This window comes from Polypterus senegalus, chromosome 12 (assembly GCF_016835505.1).
Source record: "Polypterus senegalus isolate Bchr_013 chromosome 12, ASM1683550v1, whole genome shotgun sequence".
Lineage (NCBI taxonomy): Eukaryota > Metazoa > Chordata > Cladistia > Polypteriformes > Polypteridae > Polypterus > Polypterus senegalus.
In genome coordinates this window covers 122146907-122167111 of record NC_053165.1, presented here as the reverse complement: position 1 = coordinate 122167111, position 20205 = coordinate 122146907, and the positions used below count along the sequence as shown (strand labels likewise).

General features: G+C 37.9%; 1 protein-coding gene and 1 long non-coding RNA gene across 2 annotated transcripts in view; one reads left to right on the top strand and one right to left on the bottom strand.

Moving 5' to 3' along the window:
• Positions 1-10159: 10159 nt before the first annotated feature.
• Positions 10160-14947, bottom strand: LOC120541580. Its single transcript, XR_005636038.1, has 4 exons — positions 14675-14947; positions 14048-14099; positions 13681-13742; positions 10160-10909 (listed from the first exon to the last, which is right to left on the bottom strand). It is a non-coding gene; the product is annotated as an uncharacterized LOC120541580 (long non-coding RNA).
• A 335-nt stretch (positions 14948-15282) lies between these two features.
• Positions 15283-20205, top strand: part of clpxa (caseinolytic mitochondrial matrix peptidase chaperone subunit Xa) — a 160101-nt gene continuing 155178 nt past the window's right edge. The window contains exons 1-2 of the mRNA XM_039771355.1: positions 15283-15694; positions 19123-19280. Coding sequence (XP_039627289.1) covers positions 15640-15694; positions 19123-19280 — 213 coding nt within the window. The 5' untranslated portion in view covers positions 15283-15639. The remainder of the gene's footprint in view (positions 15695-19122; positions 19281-20205) is intronic.

The window sequence follows — 20205 nt, the reverse complement described above, 5'->3', positions numbered from 1 at the left end:
GGAGTGGTTGAGGACTTCCTCTTAAAATTGTGGATGACCGGCTTGGTGTTAAGCGCGATTTTGCTGCCATCTATTGGATGCGTGACAATAAGACAGGACAGTCACAAAAAAATTCATGTTTAAAGGTACAGTTTTCAAATTTTAGCGTTCAGCTATACAGTTCATTGGTACGGAAGCTCAAAATCACTCAAATATTTTTTTCCGGCGCCTCCTAGCTCACCGGTAGGAGAAAACACCGACATATTTTATATGTTATTCCACCCGAATTCATGTCTTATTGCAGATAGTCGAGCTTTTGTGATGCCTCTTATTTGGATTGTGTATATCATTGATGATACTGGATTTTTTTACCGATGGTCTTAGCCCAATAAGAGCAACTCCAAAAATGACACATTACAAACATAACCATGTGGGGTATTGTTTAAGACTATTTCAAAGTCAGTGCTTATGAATATGATGCTATTTTTTTAAATTTTTGATCCTTTACTAGAATCTAGCCTTCTTTGGTCCTCTATCAGAGGGTGAAAATGGCAAAATTTCTACTACAGTTGAAAATATTCAGTCTTTAAACCTTTAAATTAAAGCAAACATTTTAATATTTCAAATATATGATGCAACTATTTTTGTATATTATGTACTTCCACATTATGAAGTAAATCGTTACAATTCTTATAAACACCCCAAATTAGGGCAGCTTATCCAAAGTCAGACTTTTTTTTTGTTATTCTGTGTTTTACTTTAAATGTAATACATCTGTAAATATGAAAACATTTCTGAACTTATTATTGGAAACTTCACTGCATAGGTCACTTTTGATACTAAATTTATTTGGCAATTAATATGTTTTATTCCAGTTTTTTGGAACCTCCCAATTATGTTATGTCCCGTTAATGCTTGATAGACACTTGCCAGTCAAATGGCACAGCTTTTTATTTTAATGTTCAGTAATAGTGTAAAATAGTGAGTGTATCTTCATGAATAATTTGTGCAACAGAATGGTGTTATGAAAATGTATATATTTTGCAAACTTATACAATCCAAGTCAGGGCCATGGAGTTCTGGAGCTTATCTTGGCAGCACAAGATATACATTAAGGAAGGAGCCAGCCCAGGACAGTATGCCGTTCAATACAAGGAACAGTCATGCACTCCCAAAACTCACTCTGATCGGGTCAATTTACCCACTATGTACATCTTTGAGTAAATGAAAGCAAAATGGAAATACAGGATGAAAATACAAACTCAGTGCAGACAATGTCTGGGCACAGGATTTGACCCTACTGTAAGATGTTCGATCTGTGAGAAGGAAGCACTAATCACTGTGTTGTCCTGCTATAAAAATATATTTCTTTAAAGGAAGTTTCCTAAATGAGGTTGGTATAGTAGTGCAATTGTAAGTTCTGCTCTCGCTCTTAGCATCAGGCAGCTGGGTTTGAATTCTGAACTAGTCACGATCTGTGTGGAGACAGAATGTTCTCTCAATATCTACATGGGTTTTGTTTTAGATACTCTCATAAACATACTTATGTTCATTGCTAATTTTAAATTGGCAAGTAATGTGTAGATATTTTCTAAAAATGACTGGCAGCCTTTTAAAATTAGTGAGTTAAGAAATGGAATGGGTGAAGTTGCTCAGTGATATTGTCTGCCTGTTTAAGACACAAGAGAACCATAGACACTACCATAGCTACCAGGTAGCGTGGTAGACAGTAAGATTTTAGGGAATTTCAAAACTACACTTCATATTTTTTTAAAAGTATTAAGTGGATAGGACTGGTATGCTTTGTTGGCCTATTCTTGTCTAGATTGTTCTAATGTTCTAATCATAAATGAAAGTGCAAGCCTAATGCACTATTTATATTATATCCATCTTATTCCAAGTCTTACAAATTAATAAATCAGATATAAATCTATCCAGCTTTTGGGCCATGAGCAGCTAAAGACTTTCCTAGTAATACTAGAGACATGGCATAATCTAAGTATAGACAGGTTCATTACGAGACATGCTCACACACATACCCACACTTACCCATATTAAGCCAATTTACACTAATCCATCAACCTTATACAAATTTCTGTGAGAAGATAACTAGTGTAAACCCAATCAGACATGAAAAAGAAATGTGAAGTTCACAAAGAAAGAGCTGAAATTTAAGACAGGTCCATCAGTAATACAGGGCGACTCAAACTAAATCTATTTATCTGTATATAGAGCCTAAAAGAAAAGTACTCACCCACTTGGAAGTTTTCACATGTTATTGTTATAAAACTTTGAATCACGGTGGATTTAATTTTACTTTTTTGATACTGATCATCAGAAAACTCCTCTTGTAATGTCAAATGGAAAACAGATCTCTGCAAACTGGTCTAAATTGCAGTAATTACACAATTCAAACACAAAATTATTGATTGCATAAGTATTTAGGTCATTGGCTTGCTTGAAAATAAATCTTCTCCCAAGGCGTATGTTTCTTGCAGACTACATCAGGTTTTTCTCAGGGAAATCCTCTACCCTCAGAACCCTTCCAGGGCCTGCTACAAAAAAGCATTTCCACAGCATGATGCTGCAACCACCATGCTTCACCAGCTTCTTGCTGCTTCCGTTAGGGGGTGCCACAGCATAATCTTTTTCCATATCTTCCTGTCTTCTCCATCTACTCTGTCACACCCATTACCTGCATGCCCTCTCTCACCACATCCATAAATCTTCTCTTAGGCTTTCCTCTTTTCCGCTTGCCTGACAGCTCTATCTTTAACATCCTTTTCCTAATAAACCCAGCATCTCTCCTCTGAACACGTCCACACCAACGCAATCTCACCTCTCTAACTTTGTCTCCCAACCATCCAACCTGAGCCAACACTCTAATGTACTAATTTCTATTTTTTTCTATTTTCGCCACACCCAGTGCAAATCTTACCATCTTTATCTCTGCCACCTCCAGCTCTGTCTCCTGCTTTCTGGTCAGTGCCACTGTCTCCAACCCATATAACAAAGCTGGTCTCACTACCGTCCTGTAGATCTTCCCTTTCACTCTTGCTGATAACCGTCTTTCACAAATTACTCCTGATACTCTTCTTCACCAATTCCACCCTGCCTACACTCTCTTTTTCACCTCTCTTCCACAATCCCCATTACTCTGTACCGTTGATCCCAAGTATTTAAACTCATTCACCTTCTCCAGCTCTACTCCCTGCATCCTCACCATTCCACTGAAACTTCCTCTCATTCACACACATGTATTCTGTCTTGTTCCTACTGACCTTCATTCCTCTCCTCTCTAGAGCATATATCTATCTCTCCTGGGTCTCCTCAACCTGCTCCCTACTCTCGTTACAGATCACAATGTCATCAGCAAATGTCATAGCCCAAGGGGACTCCTGTCTAATCTCATCTGTCAACCTGTCCATCACCATTGCAAATAAGAAAGGGCTCAGAGCCGATCCCTGATCTAATCCCACCTCTATGTTGAATGCATCAGTCACACTTACTGCATACCTCACCACTGTCACACTTCCCTTGTACATATCCTGTACAACTCTTACATACTTCTCTGCCACTCCTGACTTCCCTATACAATACCACAACTTCTTCGGAGGCACCCTGTCATATGCTTTCTCCAGGTCTGCAAAGACACAATACAATTCCTTCTGGCCTTCTCTATAGTTCTCCGTCAACACCCTCAGAGCAAACATGGCATCTGTTGTGCACTTTCTTGGCATGAAACCATACTGTTGCTCACTAATCATTACCTCCTTTCTTAACCTAGCTTCCACTATTCTTTCCCATAACTTCATGATGTGGCTCATTAATTTTATTCCCCTGTAGTTACTGCAGTCCTGCACATCCCCCTTATTCTTAAATATTGGCACCAGTACACTTCTCCACTCCTCAGGCAGGTTTCCTTTTCCTCCTTCCTCTGTCCAGATGTCACACCAAGCACCCTTCTTGCTTTCTCCATTACTACTTCTGCTGTAGTTGCCCAGCTGTCAGGTAAATCTGGTAAAGTTGTCCATTCTGTGTGATGGTCAGAAAATTCAATTTTGATCTTATCAGACCACAGAACCCTCTTGCAGCTCATTTCAGAGTCTCCTATGTGCCTTCTGGAAAACTCCACAGCCAAGACGTCATGTCTATTAAGAGTGACTTTCTCTTTACCACTTTTCCATAAAGATGCAACTAGTAAAGCACCCAGGCAATAACTGTTACAGTATATGCACATTATCTCCAATCTCAATCAGTGTAGCTTGTAACATCTTTATAGTTCTCATAGGTCTATTGATGTCCTCTCTTACTAGTCTGTTTCTTGCAAGATTACTCAGTTTTCGCAGAGATCTTGCTCTAGACAGATTCACAGCTGCACCATACTCTTTCTGTCTCTCAATGACTTTATTAACTGGACTCCAAGAGGTAGTTAGTGACTTGGAAATGTTCTTGTATACCGTGACTTGTACTTTTAATCACCTTTCATGGAGCTCTTCAAAGTGATCTTTTGTCAGACCATACTGACTTACACACAATTTGTATTTTGCAGATATGATGCATTTACAGTATACTACAATCAACTGAAACCCCTAGACTACAGACAAGTGATCTCCATTGAACTAATTGTGTGACTTTTGAAACCAGTTGCCTACAAGAGTGATGATTTTAATGTGTCACATTAAAGAGGATGAATACTTACAGTATATGATAACTTATATTGTGTTTTATATTTGTAATTAATTTAAACCACTTTTCAAAGATCTGTTTTCACTTTGACATTAAAGTATTATTTTGCTAATCAGTGTCAAAAAAGCCAAATTAAATCCACTGTGAATCAATGTTGTATAACAAAAAAACTTTTTATAGGTGCTGTATCTAATGCCTTCTGACAGAAGGGAACCTGAGTGTTCTATCTATCTATCTATCTATCTATCTATCTATCTATCTATCTATCTATCTATCAAACCTCTCACCACAAGGTGCCTTTGCAAGTCCCCGTCTACTCTTCTTGAAAAGTGTATAACACCCCATGCGGTCGGCGCCCAAATAGTAGTTTGAAGGACTCAACCTTTTAGAAGCTTGGGGAACTCGGGAACAGCAAACAGGAGGAAGGGCACTACTGTATCCCAGGAGGTTGGGTCGTCATGGGCCACCTGCCGAATCATCTGTTTTAGGGTTTTATTAAATCATTCAGTCAGACCATTTGTCTGCAGATGATAAACCGTGGAGTGTAACTGCTTAATTGTAAAACTTTTGCATAGTTGCTTCATGATACAAGAGCAAAGGGTGTGCCCTGATCAGTAAAAATCTCACAAAGCATACCAATACTTGTGAACATTTCTGAGAGTACTTTTGCAATAGTCTGGGCATCTGTCTGCTGAAGCACGGACACTTCTGGATATCTTGTGGTGTAATCGACTAACATGAGCATATATTGAAAGCCACTTTTACTCTTGGGAAGCGGGCCAACAATGTCTAATCCCACCCTCACAATGGAGACATCTAAAATAAGCATTGGTACAAGGGGTGATCTGGCAGGTCTATGACAGGAAACTATTTGACAGTTCGGGACAGGCCTTCAGAATTGCTCCACATCCCAGGCCATATTCACCCAATAAAAGAGTTTCAAAATGTGTTTTCTCATCTTTTCCGTGCGAAAGTGACCCCACAAGACATGACTGTGAACAATTTTTAAAATCTTCTCCCTTTGCTCTCTTGGCACCACCAGTTGCTCAATATGCCCATTGTCCATGCAGTCAGAAATCACATGATACACGAAACCACCCTTAATTTAAAAATGTGGTGTTTTAAAGTTCGGGTCCTCTCTATCCAGATAATAAGAGTCATCTGTGATGTGGGCATATTTGAATGTGAAATCCAAGGTGCTATTGGCTTGTTGCAGGCAAGCAAACTCCATCTGAATGGCAGCCGCTGCTTCCCCTGTGTCTGATGCAGCACTGTGCTCACCTCCCACTGCTAGTTCATTTTTGTCTGGGCCCGTACTGGGTGTTCATTCTGGGGAGGCTGCTGGTGTGAGTGACAGCGTGGTAAAGTCTGCCAGCTGGCCCAGGTCTTCACTTGAAGATTCGTCCCCCATCTCGCTGGACAACTCTGGTTCAATTTCAAACCAGCTCCTTGACTGACATTTTCTGCGGCAAGTCCCCCTCTATCCACTGAAGAGGGAGGCACTCTGCTGGTGGCCAAGACCCGTGGGAAGAGGGCATTCCTATTACCTATTAGGAGTGGCCAGGGTGAGGTGTCTGATATGGCAGCCCAAACCTTAAAATTCTTCCCTGTAAATTTCAGAGGGAGTAATATAGTCTTGTTTGTTTTAATGTCTCCATGGATGCAGCAGATGTGCACCTGCTCTGTGGTTTTATAAGGGGTCTGCCGGAGTGAGTTACGGCAGACTATGCAGAGGTCACTACCAGAGTCCAACAGTACTGAGACTTCCTGACCGGCCAACGTAATAAAGTCCTTAAAATTGTCCTCCTTTAACATCTTGGGGGACACTTGCAAGCCACATACCTAGGCCATACCAATGGTCTTGTTTTGCGCAGGTGGGAGATGGCACTCCTGGGCCAGTTGTCTAGGTTGATCACAGCAAAAGCAGCTGCGCTTAGTTACCATTATTGTGTTCCCACAATGGTGTCTTCCACTCAAAGTGCCAGTGACCCTAGAAGTTTGTGCTGGCTGGATTGAAGTCAGGGTGAAGTCTGTGTAACCCAGTTGTTTCCAGGTGGCTTGTGCGCCCTCCAGTCTGCGGGTCAGATCTAACGAATGGATGTCATTCCATAGCATCTCATCACAAAGGCTCTCGTCTATCCCTGACAGGACTACATCAATAGCGAGCTTCTCCACAATGCGCTTGAAAATGTTTCCGCAGATCCAGCTTTAAATCAGGAGTATTAAGTCCTGGATCTGTCCTCGTTTAGGGCAGTTCATATTGATATGCAACAGACGAATCTGGTGCCCCTCAACCATGGGGCTCACTGCCATATGGAGGAGGATCTGTTGGTTCAGGAAGTCATAATCATCGAGTCTTTTGGGAGGGAGGTTTTGCATGACCCGTAGGGCCTCCCTGGTTATAAATGGGGCCATGTTACCTGCCCAGGCACCCCTGTCCCAGCACATCAATGTTGATGTGCGTTCAAAGCAGAACAGGAAACTCTCTGGGTCGTCCAAGGGAGCCATTTTCACCAGCACATCCCTGGGGAGCAGAAAGAGAGGGCTACCCACAGGAGCCTCATTTTGCTCCATTGGTAATGGGATATCATATACCTCTTGGGGTTTCATTAGTGCAAGACCCAACTTCTGATACCATGTGATGCGTCAGTCACTGTCTTGCACCCCAAAACACAAGACTGAGTCGCAGTACATTAGCAAAATCAGCTTTATTCAACTTGAAACAGGAACAGCAGGGTTATTTATTGTAGCGAGATCTACCACTCTCCTATACATAGGCACAGCAAACAGGCAGGGTCAGGACCGAGTTAGTGGCCAAGTAATACTGTTCTCTTGTATTTATAATGTTACTTGCATCACCAATCGATGACAGGCGCTTATAGAGTGACCGCGAGTGGCTCAGAGTTGTTTCCATGGTGTTATGCTAAAGCCCCGCGGTCAGACAGGCCTAACCCTTCCACAGATGCAGCAATTCAGCTTCATCTGAATATATATATATATATATATATATATATATATATATATATATACACAAATATACATATACATACATATATACATACATATATATATATACATATATACATAGATATTCACATATGTATATACATATACTGTATATATACACATATATACACACACACACACACACACACACACATATATATATATATATACACACACACGCGTACAACAGTGAGTTCAATAGAAACAGCATGAAGATATATAAATGGTAAATGCATTAAACTAGCACACAAATACAATGAAAATGGCCAACAATGGGGATGTGTTAAAAACTGTTAGGAAAATGGAACAAAAACATATTTACAGATTTTACCTTTGTATTAAAAAAAATGTTAGCTAAGGTTTTGAACACAGTAAAAGTGAAGCATTAAATCTGTCAAAAAAGGCATAATGCTACTTTAGCTTTATGAACATGATACTACTCACTGTAAAAGAGTTATTATCCAGCAATATTCCATAAAAAATTGGTTATATTTAAACTGACATTTTTCTTTATATGTCCCTTAAAATTCAATATTAGCTTTGCTTACAAGTGTAGCTCAAATTGCTCTACAAAAATATATCTGTACAGTTACGAAGAAAATCAAAGGTATTAAAAAAGTAAAATAATAAAAACATTGCATAGTCAAATAGCCGGGGAGAAAGACAAATTTGCAGCCTAAAGGATGGTGGACCCTGCCTGATATGTGTTTATGTACTTTGCGACAAGAGTCCCTATTCGATCTGTCTCATGCTCTCTACTTAATTAAAATTGATTTCATGATGCTGCCTGATTTGTTCTGTGCATGTATAATGTTTTACGACACATGTCACTCAGTTTGACTTGTACTTGGCGAGTCATTTTTGTGTTGCTGCTGTTTATCTCCATTTGTAAGTGGACTTCTTACTGAAAAAGATGGCAACTTTTGAATTTTATAACGTCTTGGAAGAAGATGTGCTGCCTGAAAATTTCAACTCCAGTCGAATGAAGAGGGAGTGAAATGAAATGCGACATGTGTGATATGTACAGCTTTTTTTAAGTACATCATTTTTACTGGCAATACTTCATAATCTCGTGGTTTAATCATAAAAATCACAGCATCTTCTGTGTTTGGGTTAATGGATTAATGGATGTATGTCATTTATTTCGTAACACCCTATTAGCATTTGGTGGTGTGTTTCTTTTTAACATTTGTCCACATTTTTTTATCTTAAAGAATGAACGGCATGCTAATTATTAAGCAAAACAATGTAATCGAGGTGTCGAATTAGGAATAGAATTAGAAGTGCACGACTGACACTCAACTGGTATAAAGTGTGCCCTCCGATGCCATCGGTATTTTTTTATTATGTTTATATCAGATTACATCAATACAAGGGTATGTCGATGAAGGCTAAATTACATAGGAGAATGGCAACAACTAAGTTATTAGAAGAAAGACGGATGTAGATAATAGCATTACAAATTGTTAATGAAGCAGCTCAGAATCTTACACGTTTTAATTGCTTTAGTATGTTTTCCGTTTTTAAAGCTATTTCTAGCATATTAATGGCCATATAGAAAGATGTAATAGAGGATCTAACATTCAGAACTTTACACTTATGAATAGGAAATTTACGAAGCAAGGAAGCCACAGTTACTGCAATTCTAACATTTAGTCTTCAAAACTGTATACAGAAGAAGAACATGAATTAAACAGTGACATATTGTTTTGTCATACAAGGCAGTAACGGAAATAAATCTTTATAAAACATTTTGGAATATAAACACTGACACACACTTAATGTCAAGACCATAAAATAACGAGGTTCTAGCTGTGAATTATGGTTTTAGAATTCTGAGCTTCAAAGGTTTTGACTCTCCATTTACCAGGAGTATTTAATCCTTTTCCTTTAATTTTGTTCCTGTATATACAAGCTGCATGTTCAGTTTTAGACAATGCAAGTTTTATTGAAAATGTGACCCCTAAATAAAGATCAGTAAGACCCTTATTGTTGTAGACTATGTTTGTGAGTGAACAGCACAGTCTTGATCAGGATGCTCAGTTTCCAAGCTGTGGGATTACCGGCAAGTCCAGCAAAGTCAATGCAATTTGTAGACGGTGTTGATACAAGAGGAGGCTCTGCTCAAATCAGTTCTAGTTGTGTTAATACACGAGTTGATTGGTCAGCACAAATGAAAACACTCAGGATTGTCACAAAACAACATTGTATTAATAATGATTCAGTATAAATTGTACAACCATTTCAAGAAATATTTACAATTAACAATAAATTATGGGTCAGTTGAACTGAAAGAAAAATAAATCTTTGTACATTCTAACAGACTGATCAGGGAATAAACTGAAGCACACCCACTTCTGCATATTATATATAAATAATATTTAGTGGGGATAGACATGTTTGCTTGTAATGTTCAAAAATGTAATCAAACTGTACAATGCAGATGACATGAATTGGCTAAAACAGATACACAGACAATTTCAAATATACAGAACTTAATCAAAGTGTCCTTTATTATTGACATCAATAGTTAAATCAAATCTACACAACTCTATTATGCACAGTCAGTTCAGCACTCAGAAATCCAAAATTCCAAAGACCAGTAAAGCCAGTGACACGTTTATCAGAGGAGGCGCGGAGATGGAATCCCAAGTTGAAAAGCCTCAGTGATGTTAACTATCTTTGTACTCCAACAGTTAGAAGTTCAAGTTTGTCAAAAAAAAAGAGAAAGATTTACTTTCACCAGTACTAAAAGTGCACTAATGCACATTTTAAATTTCACTTTAAACATATATATTTACATTTATCTATTTAGTTTATACTCGTCTAAATTCACTACAAGTAAAATTGTATTCTGATTAACAGACGAATGGTGCTGATAAGAAACAGAAAGGACCGTCTCTTTCTCTCTCCCTCCAACACCACATGACATCCCACTCAAAGTCTGCTGGTCCACCAGTGAACAGACCTTCTGCTTCTTACTCATGGAGACACTTTCTGTACTCAGAGATTCCCTGAAGCCAAATTGAACCTCCAGCATCAGCACATCCAGAATGACGTGAACCCAGTGGATCTTTACAAAGTGCCTACAGCTCTTCACAGCACTTCATCAGGTAGTTGTAGAGGCCATCTGTCAGCTCCTCATCTTCTACTGTATTGAGGTCATTACCTGGTGACCTTTAGGATCTTCATCATTTCTAAACCATTTGGATGACACCTTTTCAGATACAGCAGCCTGTTGGACAAGAAAATACAAGAGTTTGGTGCTATAAAGTCATCATAGCTCTCTGCTAGAGATTACAATAAAGTTTTACTTGTTATCTGAACTAAAATGGATGGATGGAAGTTACCAACAAGTGATCATCTGCTCCGTGGACCTTTATGATGAACTCCAACAGTTTTTCATGTTGAGTCCTCCTGGAGGCACTGCTGATCTCTGCAGCCTCATAAACCTGAGCCCCTTGTTCACAAGTCAGCTGCCCTTCGGCAGCCACACAGCCAGCGTGGACACACACAAATACATCAAACTGTCACATGAAGCGTTTATCTTGTGCAAGCTGTCTGGTTTTGTTCTGAACACTCCCGTTTTCTCAAATGTAAACACTTTGGAATAAAGTTCAAACTTTGAGAATTCCTCTGTGCCTCACTACAAAAACTCATTCATGGTGATCAATAGTTTTTTTAGAATACATCAATTATTTCAGAGTATTATGAATACCCCAATCTGGACACGACCTAAAGTAATATGCAAGTCACAGGCATGTCATCTATACTAATAAAAGGCAAAGCCCTCACTGACTTACTCACTCACTCATCACTAATTCTCCAACTTCCCATGTAGGTAGAAGGCTGAAATTTGGCAGGCTTATTCCTTACAGCTTATTTACAAAAGATAAGCAGGTTTCATTTCGAAATTCTACACGTAACGGTCATAACGGTCGACGACGTCCGCCATGTTGAACTTTCTTATTTATGGCCCCATCTTCATGAAATTTGGTAGGCGGCTTCACTGCGCTAACCGAAACCGATGTACTTATTTCGATGGTATGACGCCACTGTTGGCCACCATAGTGAACTTTCCAACGTCACTAATTTTCCAACTTCCCGTGTAGGTAGAACGCTGACCCCATCTTCACGAAATTTGGTAGGCGGCTTCCCTGCGCTAACCGAAACCAATGTACGTACTTATTTCAGCAGTGTGACGCCACTGTCAGCCGCCATATTGAACTTTCCAATGTCACTAATTCTCCAACTTCCCGTGTAGGTAGAAGGCTGAAATTTGGTACTTATTTCGGTGGTATGATGCCACTGTCGGCTGCCATATTGAACTTTTCAATGGTCTTTGTTGTTTACCATCTTCAAGAAATTTGGTATGTGGGCTCCCAATGCTAACTGAATCCTACTTATGTACATATATACGTCCATAGCCTGCAGTTCAGTCACCGTGTGAGGCGGCGTTGGGTTCCCCATCCCAACGCCTCCTACGTTGTTGGCTGCCTGCCTATATAAGGCCGTCTGTTGCTCCAGTCTCTACATTCCCTTCCTTGCTTCGCCACGGGATTCATGTCTCCCTGCTGATAACTACAGCCTTTTTATTTAATCCACGGCTTCTCCGCTGTTTTATTGTTCATTTATTACGATTATAGTTATTGTGTAGGTATTTTAGACTTACTTTACATTGTTCAGGTATGCATTTCCTTTATCATTCCAACCGTACCTGCATTAACATTTCTATCGAGGTGATCACCATCGATCAAAGAACTGTCACTTACCGAGTGGTTTCCATGCCCGGAGATGGCACCTGCCTTTTCCATTTTCTTTTTTTACATATCAGGCTCACTCTTGATATCCAGAGGAACATTGTGTCTTATGTATTGAATGACTGGGACAGGTTCAAGGTGTGGACTAATGACGGTACAGGAGATAATTATACTACACAGGAGCACTATAAGAGTGAAATGCTTAAGCCCTTCACCTATGCATCTGCATGTGAGTTGATGGCTGCTGCTGAATTGTTCGGTTGTCGCTTTCAAGTGTACCGAAATGGCCAAATATTTTACACCTTTGGACAACCGCCAATGCCTCTTAAATATCTTAGATTCACAGGTGACGATTTCAGTAGTGGACACTTTGATGTTTATGAATGTTTAAACTCTCAAAAGCTGGATGTGAAGTTATCAATGAAACCGGTTGTATACTTGCAATGCTTGACAGATGCCGAATGTCTCTTCAACACAAGTCCTACAAATACTGTCGTAATTGAAACAAACCATGAAACTCAAACCGATTATGACAGCAGCAATCCAAGCTGTAAGATTTGAAACAAGATTACTGTTCACATTGCCAACTGTACTTTGCATGCTTAAGAGTAAGCTCAGCGCACAGCTTGGTCATATTACAACTGGAGGGCCGAACTCACAATGTGGTATACAAAGAGATCCTTAACAAATAATTTTTGGTATATTTTCCCTGTTTAAAAAGGTTTAATTTTCTGCTTAATAAACATTTTAAGGCAGTACTTCGTCGCTGCGAAGCGCGGGTATTTTGCTAGTTCTAAGATAAAAAGGATAAACTGTATACAGTGCTCTCCACTATTATTGACCCCTTGTAAAAGTTTGTAAGAAGGGTTAGAAAAAAAAAATCAGTTTGCTGAAGTAATGTCACCTTGCACTGAAAAAATTAGAAACATCTGACTTTTAATTGAAACAATTTCATTCAAAGAAAAACAAATCCCTCATCAAGAAATACATTTATTTAAAATTAACATTTTATAAGGGGTGTCATTAATAGTGGGGGGCATGTTAAATGAATGCCAGAGTTAAAAGTACTGTATATCACACATGAAGAAAAAAAATATATACATCATCAGCATCTTTAAAAGACTGAGAGCAGTAAAATCAAAGGGTCCCTCCTGGTCAGATAAAGCGCAGACTGAGAGAGGAGAAGAGATAAAGTACTGAACTCCTCCAAAATCTAAACACAAATGTAAAGTCACATAAAGCTTACAGTTCATATTCAAACACCATCAACGTGTCTATTCCACAGTCTACTGAACCAGCAGGGATGTCCTAGGAAAAGAAGGAAAGAAAATAAAAAGACATGTGAAAGTCAAACACTACAAGAGAATTATGAGTTTAACAACAACAACATTTATTTATATAGCACATTTTCATACAAACAGTAGCTCAAAGTGCTTTACATATTAAAGAATAGAAAAATGAAAGACACAATTCTAAAACAAAATAAATCAACATTAATTAACATCGAATAAGAGTAAGGTTCAATGGCCAGGGGGGACAGAAAAAACAAAAAAAACTCCAGATGGCTGGAGAAAAAATACTGTGTAATTAACAAATGTGTGTTTGCAATTTACCTGATTTTTCATTAACATCCAATTTCCAGAAGATATTCTTGTAGCAAGCTGCCTGAAAGGAGAAAAGATATAAATGTCAGTCTGAGTCACATACAAGTTAGTGTCGCACTGCCCATTGCAGGACAGTCTTTAACAGTTTAGAAATGGCAGGCATCATCTGCACAAAACTACCATGAAATTCTATTAAAATTGACGGCACAAAAACATCGCAGATTGTTTGGTATTACAATTTAGACACATTACTCCAACATAAGGAACTAAACTAAAAAGAAAAAAAAGGTAATATCGTGCACCACTGTAGTCAGTCTGAACTTTATTAAAGCCTGCTTCACGACAGTATAACTGATCAAGAGTTTCCTAGATGCTTGGAAAAGTTTTTTTTTTCCGTTTTCCATGCACAGTCGAGGAGTTCTCGTGAAACTCGCCTTCTGGAATATGAAGAGTTGCCGATACCGCCGAGTGCCGATCCACTTCAAACACTGAATATAAATCAATCACTACAGCGAAAATGATTATTAATACAAACCTAAAGGTCACGGTACAAGCATAACCATGCAAAACAAAGTTATTAAAAATACGAAAAAAAAACTGCAACTTTCAAACATTTTCATTTCGAAGCACACTTACTACTATTGTCAAAAATACTAGCAATTAGTTTCGTCGCTTCTGCTTCTTCTTTTGTCAAATGGAGTTTCATCGCCGCAGCTTCTTTTTTTGTCTCCTTTCGTTTAACGGAGTTTCGTCGGTTGGTACAACGGCAGGTTATTTAAGAGGAAACTCTATAAGACGGAACCACAAAGAGGTAGGGATCACGAACTGTGAAACGTTTGGTTAAAGTTACACTTGATAGACAACTTCAAACGTTGATAATTGGACAGGTGAGTTTTTGATTGCCACAGAGAAACAATAATCTCATTCGTTGAAATTCTGAATTAGCCAATACTATTCACTTGTATTTACAGTTATCCCGCCTTCATATCCGCCCATAATGTCTCCGGTCTGCAGCAATACCATTCTCGAATCTCGACGCTGCAGCCTAGAGGGCTAGCGTGCTGTTTTACGTCATTTTCATTTTCCGGTGGGTTGTCCTATTTTACTTGTATTTAGAGGTAGGGACGTACTATATAACTGTGAAAGCGATCACTGTATAACAAAATAAACAAAAGTAAATATAAAGGAGACAATAAAAGAATTGCAAAGTTGAGTATTTAAATGGTATTGACTGTATGTGAAATTATCTTAATTCAGTAAAACATATAGAAAACAAGGTGCGACGGTCTACTCGCCTGCGCCCTCGTTGGTTTTTATCTGGCGTCACTGCTCCTTGGTTCGAGGGTTAAATTACATAAATTACTTGTTTTCGTTTACCTTTTTTTTTTTTTAAATAATACACACGATTTATGGAGATCATGCAGTATTGTACAAATGTTATTTAGTTATCCTTGTTTTTCTATTAATATAGTGATGGACGGCGTGGCCTACTGCAAACATATTGTCAAAGGTTCCACATCTTGATCCTGAAATACAGAATATTTACACAATGTTTATTATGTTTTTTTTGATGTAACAGCTGAGAAACGAAGATCGAAGATATGTCTTGTACGTGCTCCGTTGCGGCAAAGTGGTTTATACATTCGGTCTATATAGGTAAGTAATATATTTACACGAATTCCGTTTCAAGAAATTACAAACAAATTGTATGTTTCTTTGTGCGTTTGTCCTAGTTAAGTTTTAATAAGCCAGATGTGATGGAACGGTTGTTTATACGTACAACATTTACGTTTATTTAACTTGGTAGTAAACTTTAACCTTTATTAAATGCGACTACGAATTACGCATTGTGTAATTATTAGGATTTATGTTTCCTGAAACTAGTCATAGAGCGGAGCATGTTGTTTATCACGGCCTACTCGCGATTAAGAATTACATTTCAAAGAAATAAGTGCTGGTGAGATTATTTTCCACGGTATGTAAACAATAATAATATCACCAGTATGTAGCATTCTTGTTTTAAAAAAAATAAAATAGTTAAAATGTGCTTAATCTAGACGTCTGCAAAAAAATCCTGAAAGATATGCAACTTTTTGTTACAAAGGAACATATTTATTTAGGACAGATTTTTTTATTTTTATTTTAACCAAGGACAGTTACCAAGGCAGACGGTATAACTGTTAAGCCAAATGTTGCCCAATCACAGTACAGAATGTTGATGACCTATAATTAAGTTAACCCAATTTTATTCACTTTCTTTTATAAGACTGTCATGTTATCTTAAAAAAAATAATTTTCAATTTTATTAATCTTTGTTCTGTTAGAACCACTTTTAAAATAAACTGGCACTGGCATGTTACGAATAATCCAGCATGTATTTGAAAAGTGATCATTCGATGTTTCTTCTTCCTGTAGTGTTGATGGTTTGAACATCATTCAGATGTGTAATTATATTTTTAGAAAACACCCAGCCAAGCAATTTTCCACCAATAGACCCATAATAGCACTGGCTTTTGTATAGAAACACATTTTCATCACATTTTATTTAATTTGGAAAAACTGTAATTTTTTTTAGATGTAAGTCTTTATTTCATGAACATTCAGTACAGGTATACAATACAATACAATACAATACAGTTTATTTTTGTATAGCCCAAAATCACACAGGAAGTGCCGCAATGGGCTTTTAACAGGCCCTGCCTTTTGACAGCCCCCCAGCCTTGACTCTCTGAGAAGACAAGGAAAAACTCCCAATAAAAACCTTGTAGGGAAAAACGGAAGAAACCTCGGGAAAGGCAGTTCAAAGAGAGATCCCTTTCCAGGTAGGTTGGGCGTGCAGTGGGTGTCAAAAGTAGGGGGTCAATACAATACAATACACAGAACAGAACAATTCCTTAATACAGCATAATAATAAAAAAATTTAGAAGTACGGTTTAACAGTAGATGATATGACATAATTAGGTTTGGATATTTTTAGAGTCCTGGAGACCTCATCCATTTAGCTGCCTCCCCATTTGGCCATGCCACGGCTGAAACGTTGCTCCGATGAAAGGACCCCTCTTTCCCATGATTCCTGTCCAGGGATGACTTTACCATAGGCAGGCAAACAACTTGGCAGGTGGGCCGTGGCAACAATTGCCACATTTGTGTACTGAGAAAAGAAACGGAATAGGTGAGAGTTAGTATTCAAATATAATTATCATGTTACTTATGTTTTAGTGCTAATGACTAACAACAGAGATGCAGTATGTACAGTTAATCAGCAGCTCTAGTCAGGATATGCTAAACTGAAGTAGTGAGTCTTCAGCCGGGATTTAAAGGCTGAGACTGAAGGGGCATCTCTTATGGAAGCAGGAAGACCATTCCACAGTTTAGGGGCCCTGTAACTAAAAGCTCGACCTCCCACTGTTAATTTATTAATCATCGGAATCCTAAGCAGACCGGCATCTTGAGATCTTAATGTGCGCTCAGGTTTGTAAGTCATGATAAGTTCAGACAAGTAAGCGGACCTTGGCCATTTAATGCTTTATATGTTAAAAGGAGGATTTTGAAATCTGCCCTAAACTTAACTGGGAGCCAGTGTAAAGATTTAAGAACTGGAGTTATGTGTTCATATTTTCTTGTTCTTGTAATAATTCTTGCAGCCCCATTTTGGATTAACTGGAGGCTGTATAGAGAACAGTTTGAACAGCCAGTGAACACCGCATTGCAGTAGTCAATCCTACTAGAGATAAATGCATGAATTAATTTCTCACAATCCTGTTTATTTAGAAAGTGCCTTAATTTCCTAACATTTTTAAGATGGAAAAAACATGTTTTGGACGACTTTGTAATATGTGCTTTAAATGACATGCTAGAATCAAAGATAACTCCTAGATTGCGGGCTGATTCAGTAAAATTAATTGGGATTCCAACTGAGTTAAATGACGACAAAATATTGCTGTGATCAGCATCATTCCCTCCAACAATTAACATCTCTGTTTTATCTGTATTTAAAGACAAGTAGTTCTCATTCATCCATTCCTTTAATTCACTAACACAACTAATTAAAGACAACATCGGAGAAATTTCATTTGATTTAAATGAAAGGTATAACTGGGTGTCATCTGCATATGAGTGAAAATTAACATTGTTTCCTAATGAGAGATCCCAGTGGAAGCATGTAAAGTGAAAACAGTAAAGGTCCCAGTAGTGAGCCCTGCGGGGCACCATATTGAACTTCTGTGTATAATGATGGAGTACTGTCTGCACATTTCTGTACATACTGGAATCGATTTGATAAATAAGAACTGAACCAAGCGAGCACGGGGCCTGTAAGCCCAACATCGTTTTCTAGCCTGTGCAGTAAAATAGAATGGTCAATGGTGTCAAATGCTGCACTTAAGTCCAACAACATAATTACAGGTGTAATGCTGATGAGTCATGTATTTAATAGATAAGACCTCCTTTTCAGTTACATGGAAATCCTCTCAAGATACAGCTTAACTAACTCCATAAGTATCTGCAGTTTTCCTTGGGTTTTCCATTCTGGTCATCTACATGTTATTCAGAAATGAAGGGCTTGACTTGCCCTCCTCCTTGTCTTCCCCCTTTGATTAGATTTGTTTGTCATATTCTGGTGGAAAGAATTATAAAATAAGGGCCTTATTTCTTGACAGTATTATTTGTAAGCCTTAAGTAATTTCCTATTGGAACAACTTGGTTAAAACAAAAATAGGAAAGGCAGCAAAAAAATCGTTCTAAATAATAAGGTAAGTTATTAATTTTTTTAATTTTCAGTTAAAGTAATAATAAAATATAGAAAGATGTCAACACCTTCACTGCTAAAAAATTAGGTTTTACTCTCCCTTTTAGAGATACTATATTGTGTTTGGTTATTATGAGTATACTGATAATAAAGAGAATGCTTTCTTCCTTACTGGGGTTTTTCTCATCTAAAGGTGAGTTAGTGTTTTTGAGCTTCTAATAGCCTAAATATTTAATTTATATGACTATGTGGGTTAGATGAATAATTTGTGTTCAGGAACAATTAAGATGTTTCTGCACTCTCATTTCAATTGTGTTCAAATTTTTTCATGTTTCAGGGATATCATGCTCCAGGATCCGAATTAGTAATTTTGGAAAGCATGGAGTATTTGTGGTTAATTTTGCAAGGAGAGGTCCTATTAGATCATTTTCACAGTCTTCAGTTTATTTTGCTGCTAAAGATGGCACAACAAAGGATGGAACTGGTGATGGTAAGGTATGTTTCACCGAAATGTTGTGCACTAAGCACATTTTAAAGTTTATATGGATCTTATTCTTCATAATTCACATACAAAGCACTTACTTTATTGCGTTGATATTACAGACCTGCAGGTAAATATGTATGAATGGTATAGAAAGAAGAGTGGGCCCCAACCCCCACCTCTGGAAGCATTTCTATGAAAGGACTCCTGATGTCTGTGCTAACTTTTCATGTGTTCTTGATTATTTAGTAATATGTCTAATGGGTTCTTATCTTTAAAATGAAAAATTAAGTGTGAAAAAGGAAAGAATAAACAAAATGGGTCTGTGCAGTAAGCAGAGTCTTAGACAGAAGGCAGTGCAGTTTTCACACTGTTTATACATGTGCTGCAGCAGAATTTATAGTCAAAATGGCTAAAACACAAACGGAAAGCGAGTAGAAAAAAATACAATATTAGTGATACAGAATTGGATTTTATTCTAAAAAATACATACCATAGCCATTCTAATGTTCATTTAAATCGGGTGTCACTATCTTGGTTCTCCAAGAGCTGTAGAGTTTGTGGCTATTTTTCCTAACCTGAGTTTTCTAACTGGAAAGCATTTCTTGTTATAGCTTTCAATGTACTAGTTGATTGTATATATTGTTAATGTTGGTTTATTAAGAAAATGTAACTAATAATTTTCTTGTAAGCTTCTCAAAGCAATTTCTATAGGTATGCCACACAGTATCTTACAAAAGTGAGTACACCCTCACATTTTTGTAAATATTTTAGTATATCCTTTCATGAATATAATACACTGAATATATGACACTTTGATTCAATGTAAAGTAGTCAGTGTACAGCTTGTATAACAGTGTAAATTTGCTGTCCCCTCAAAATAACTCCCCAAACAAGCATTAATATCTAAACCGCTGGCAACAAAAGTGAGTACACCCC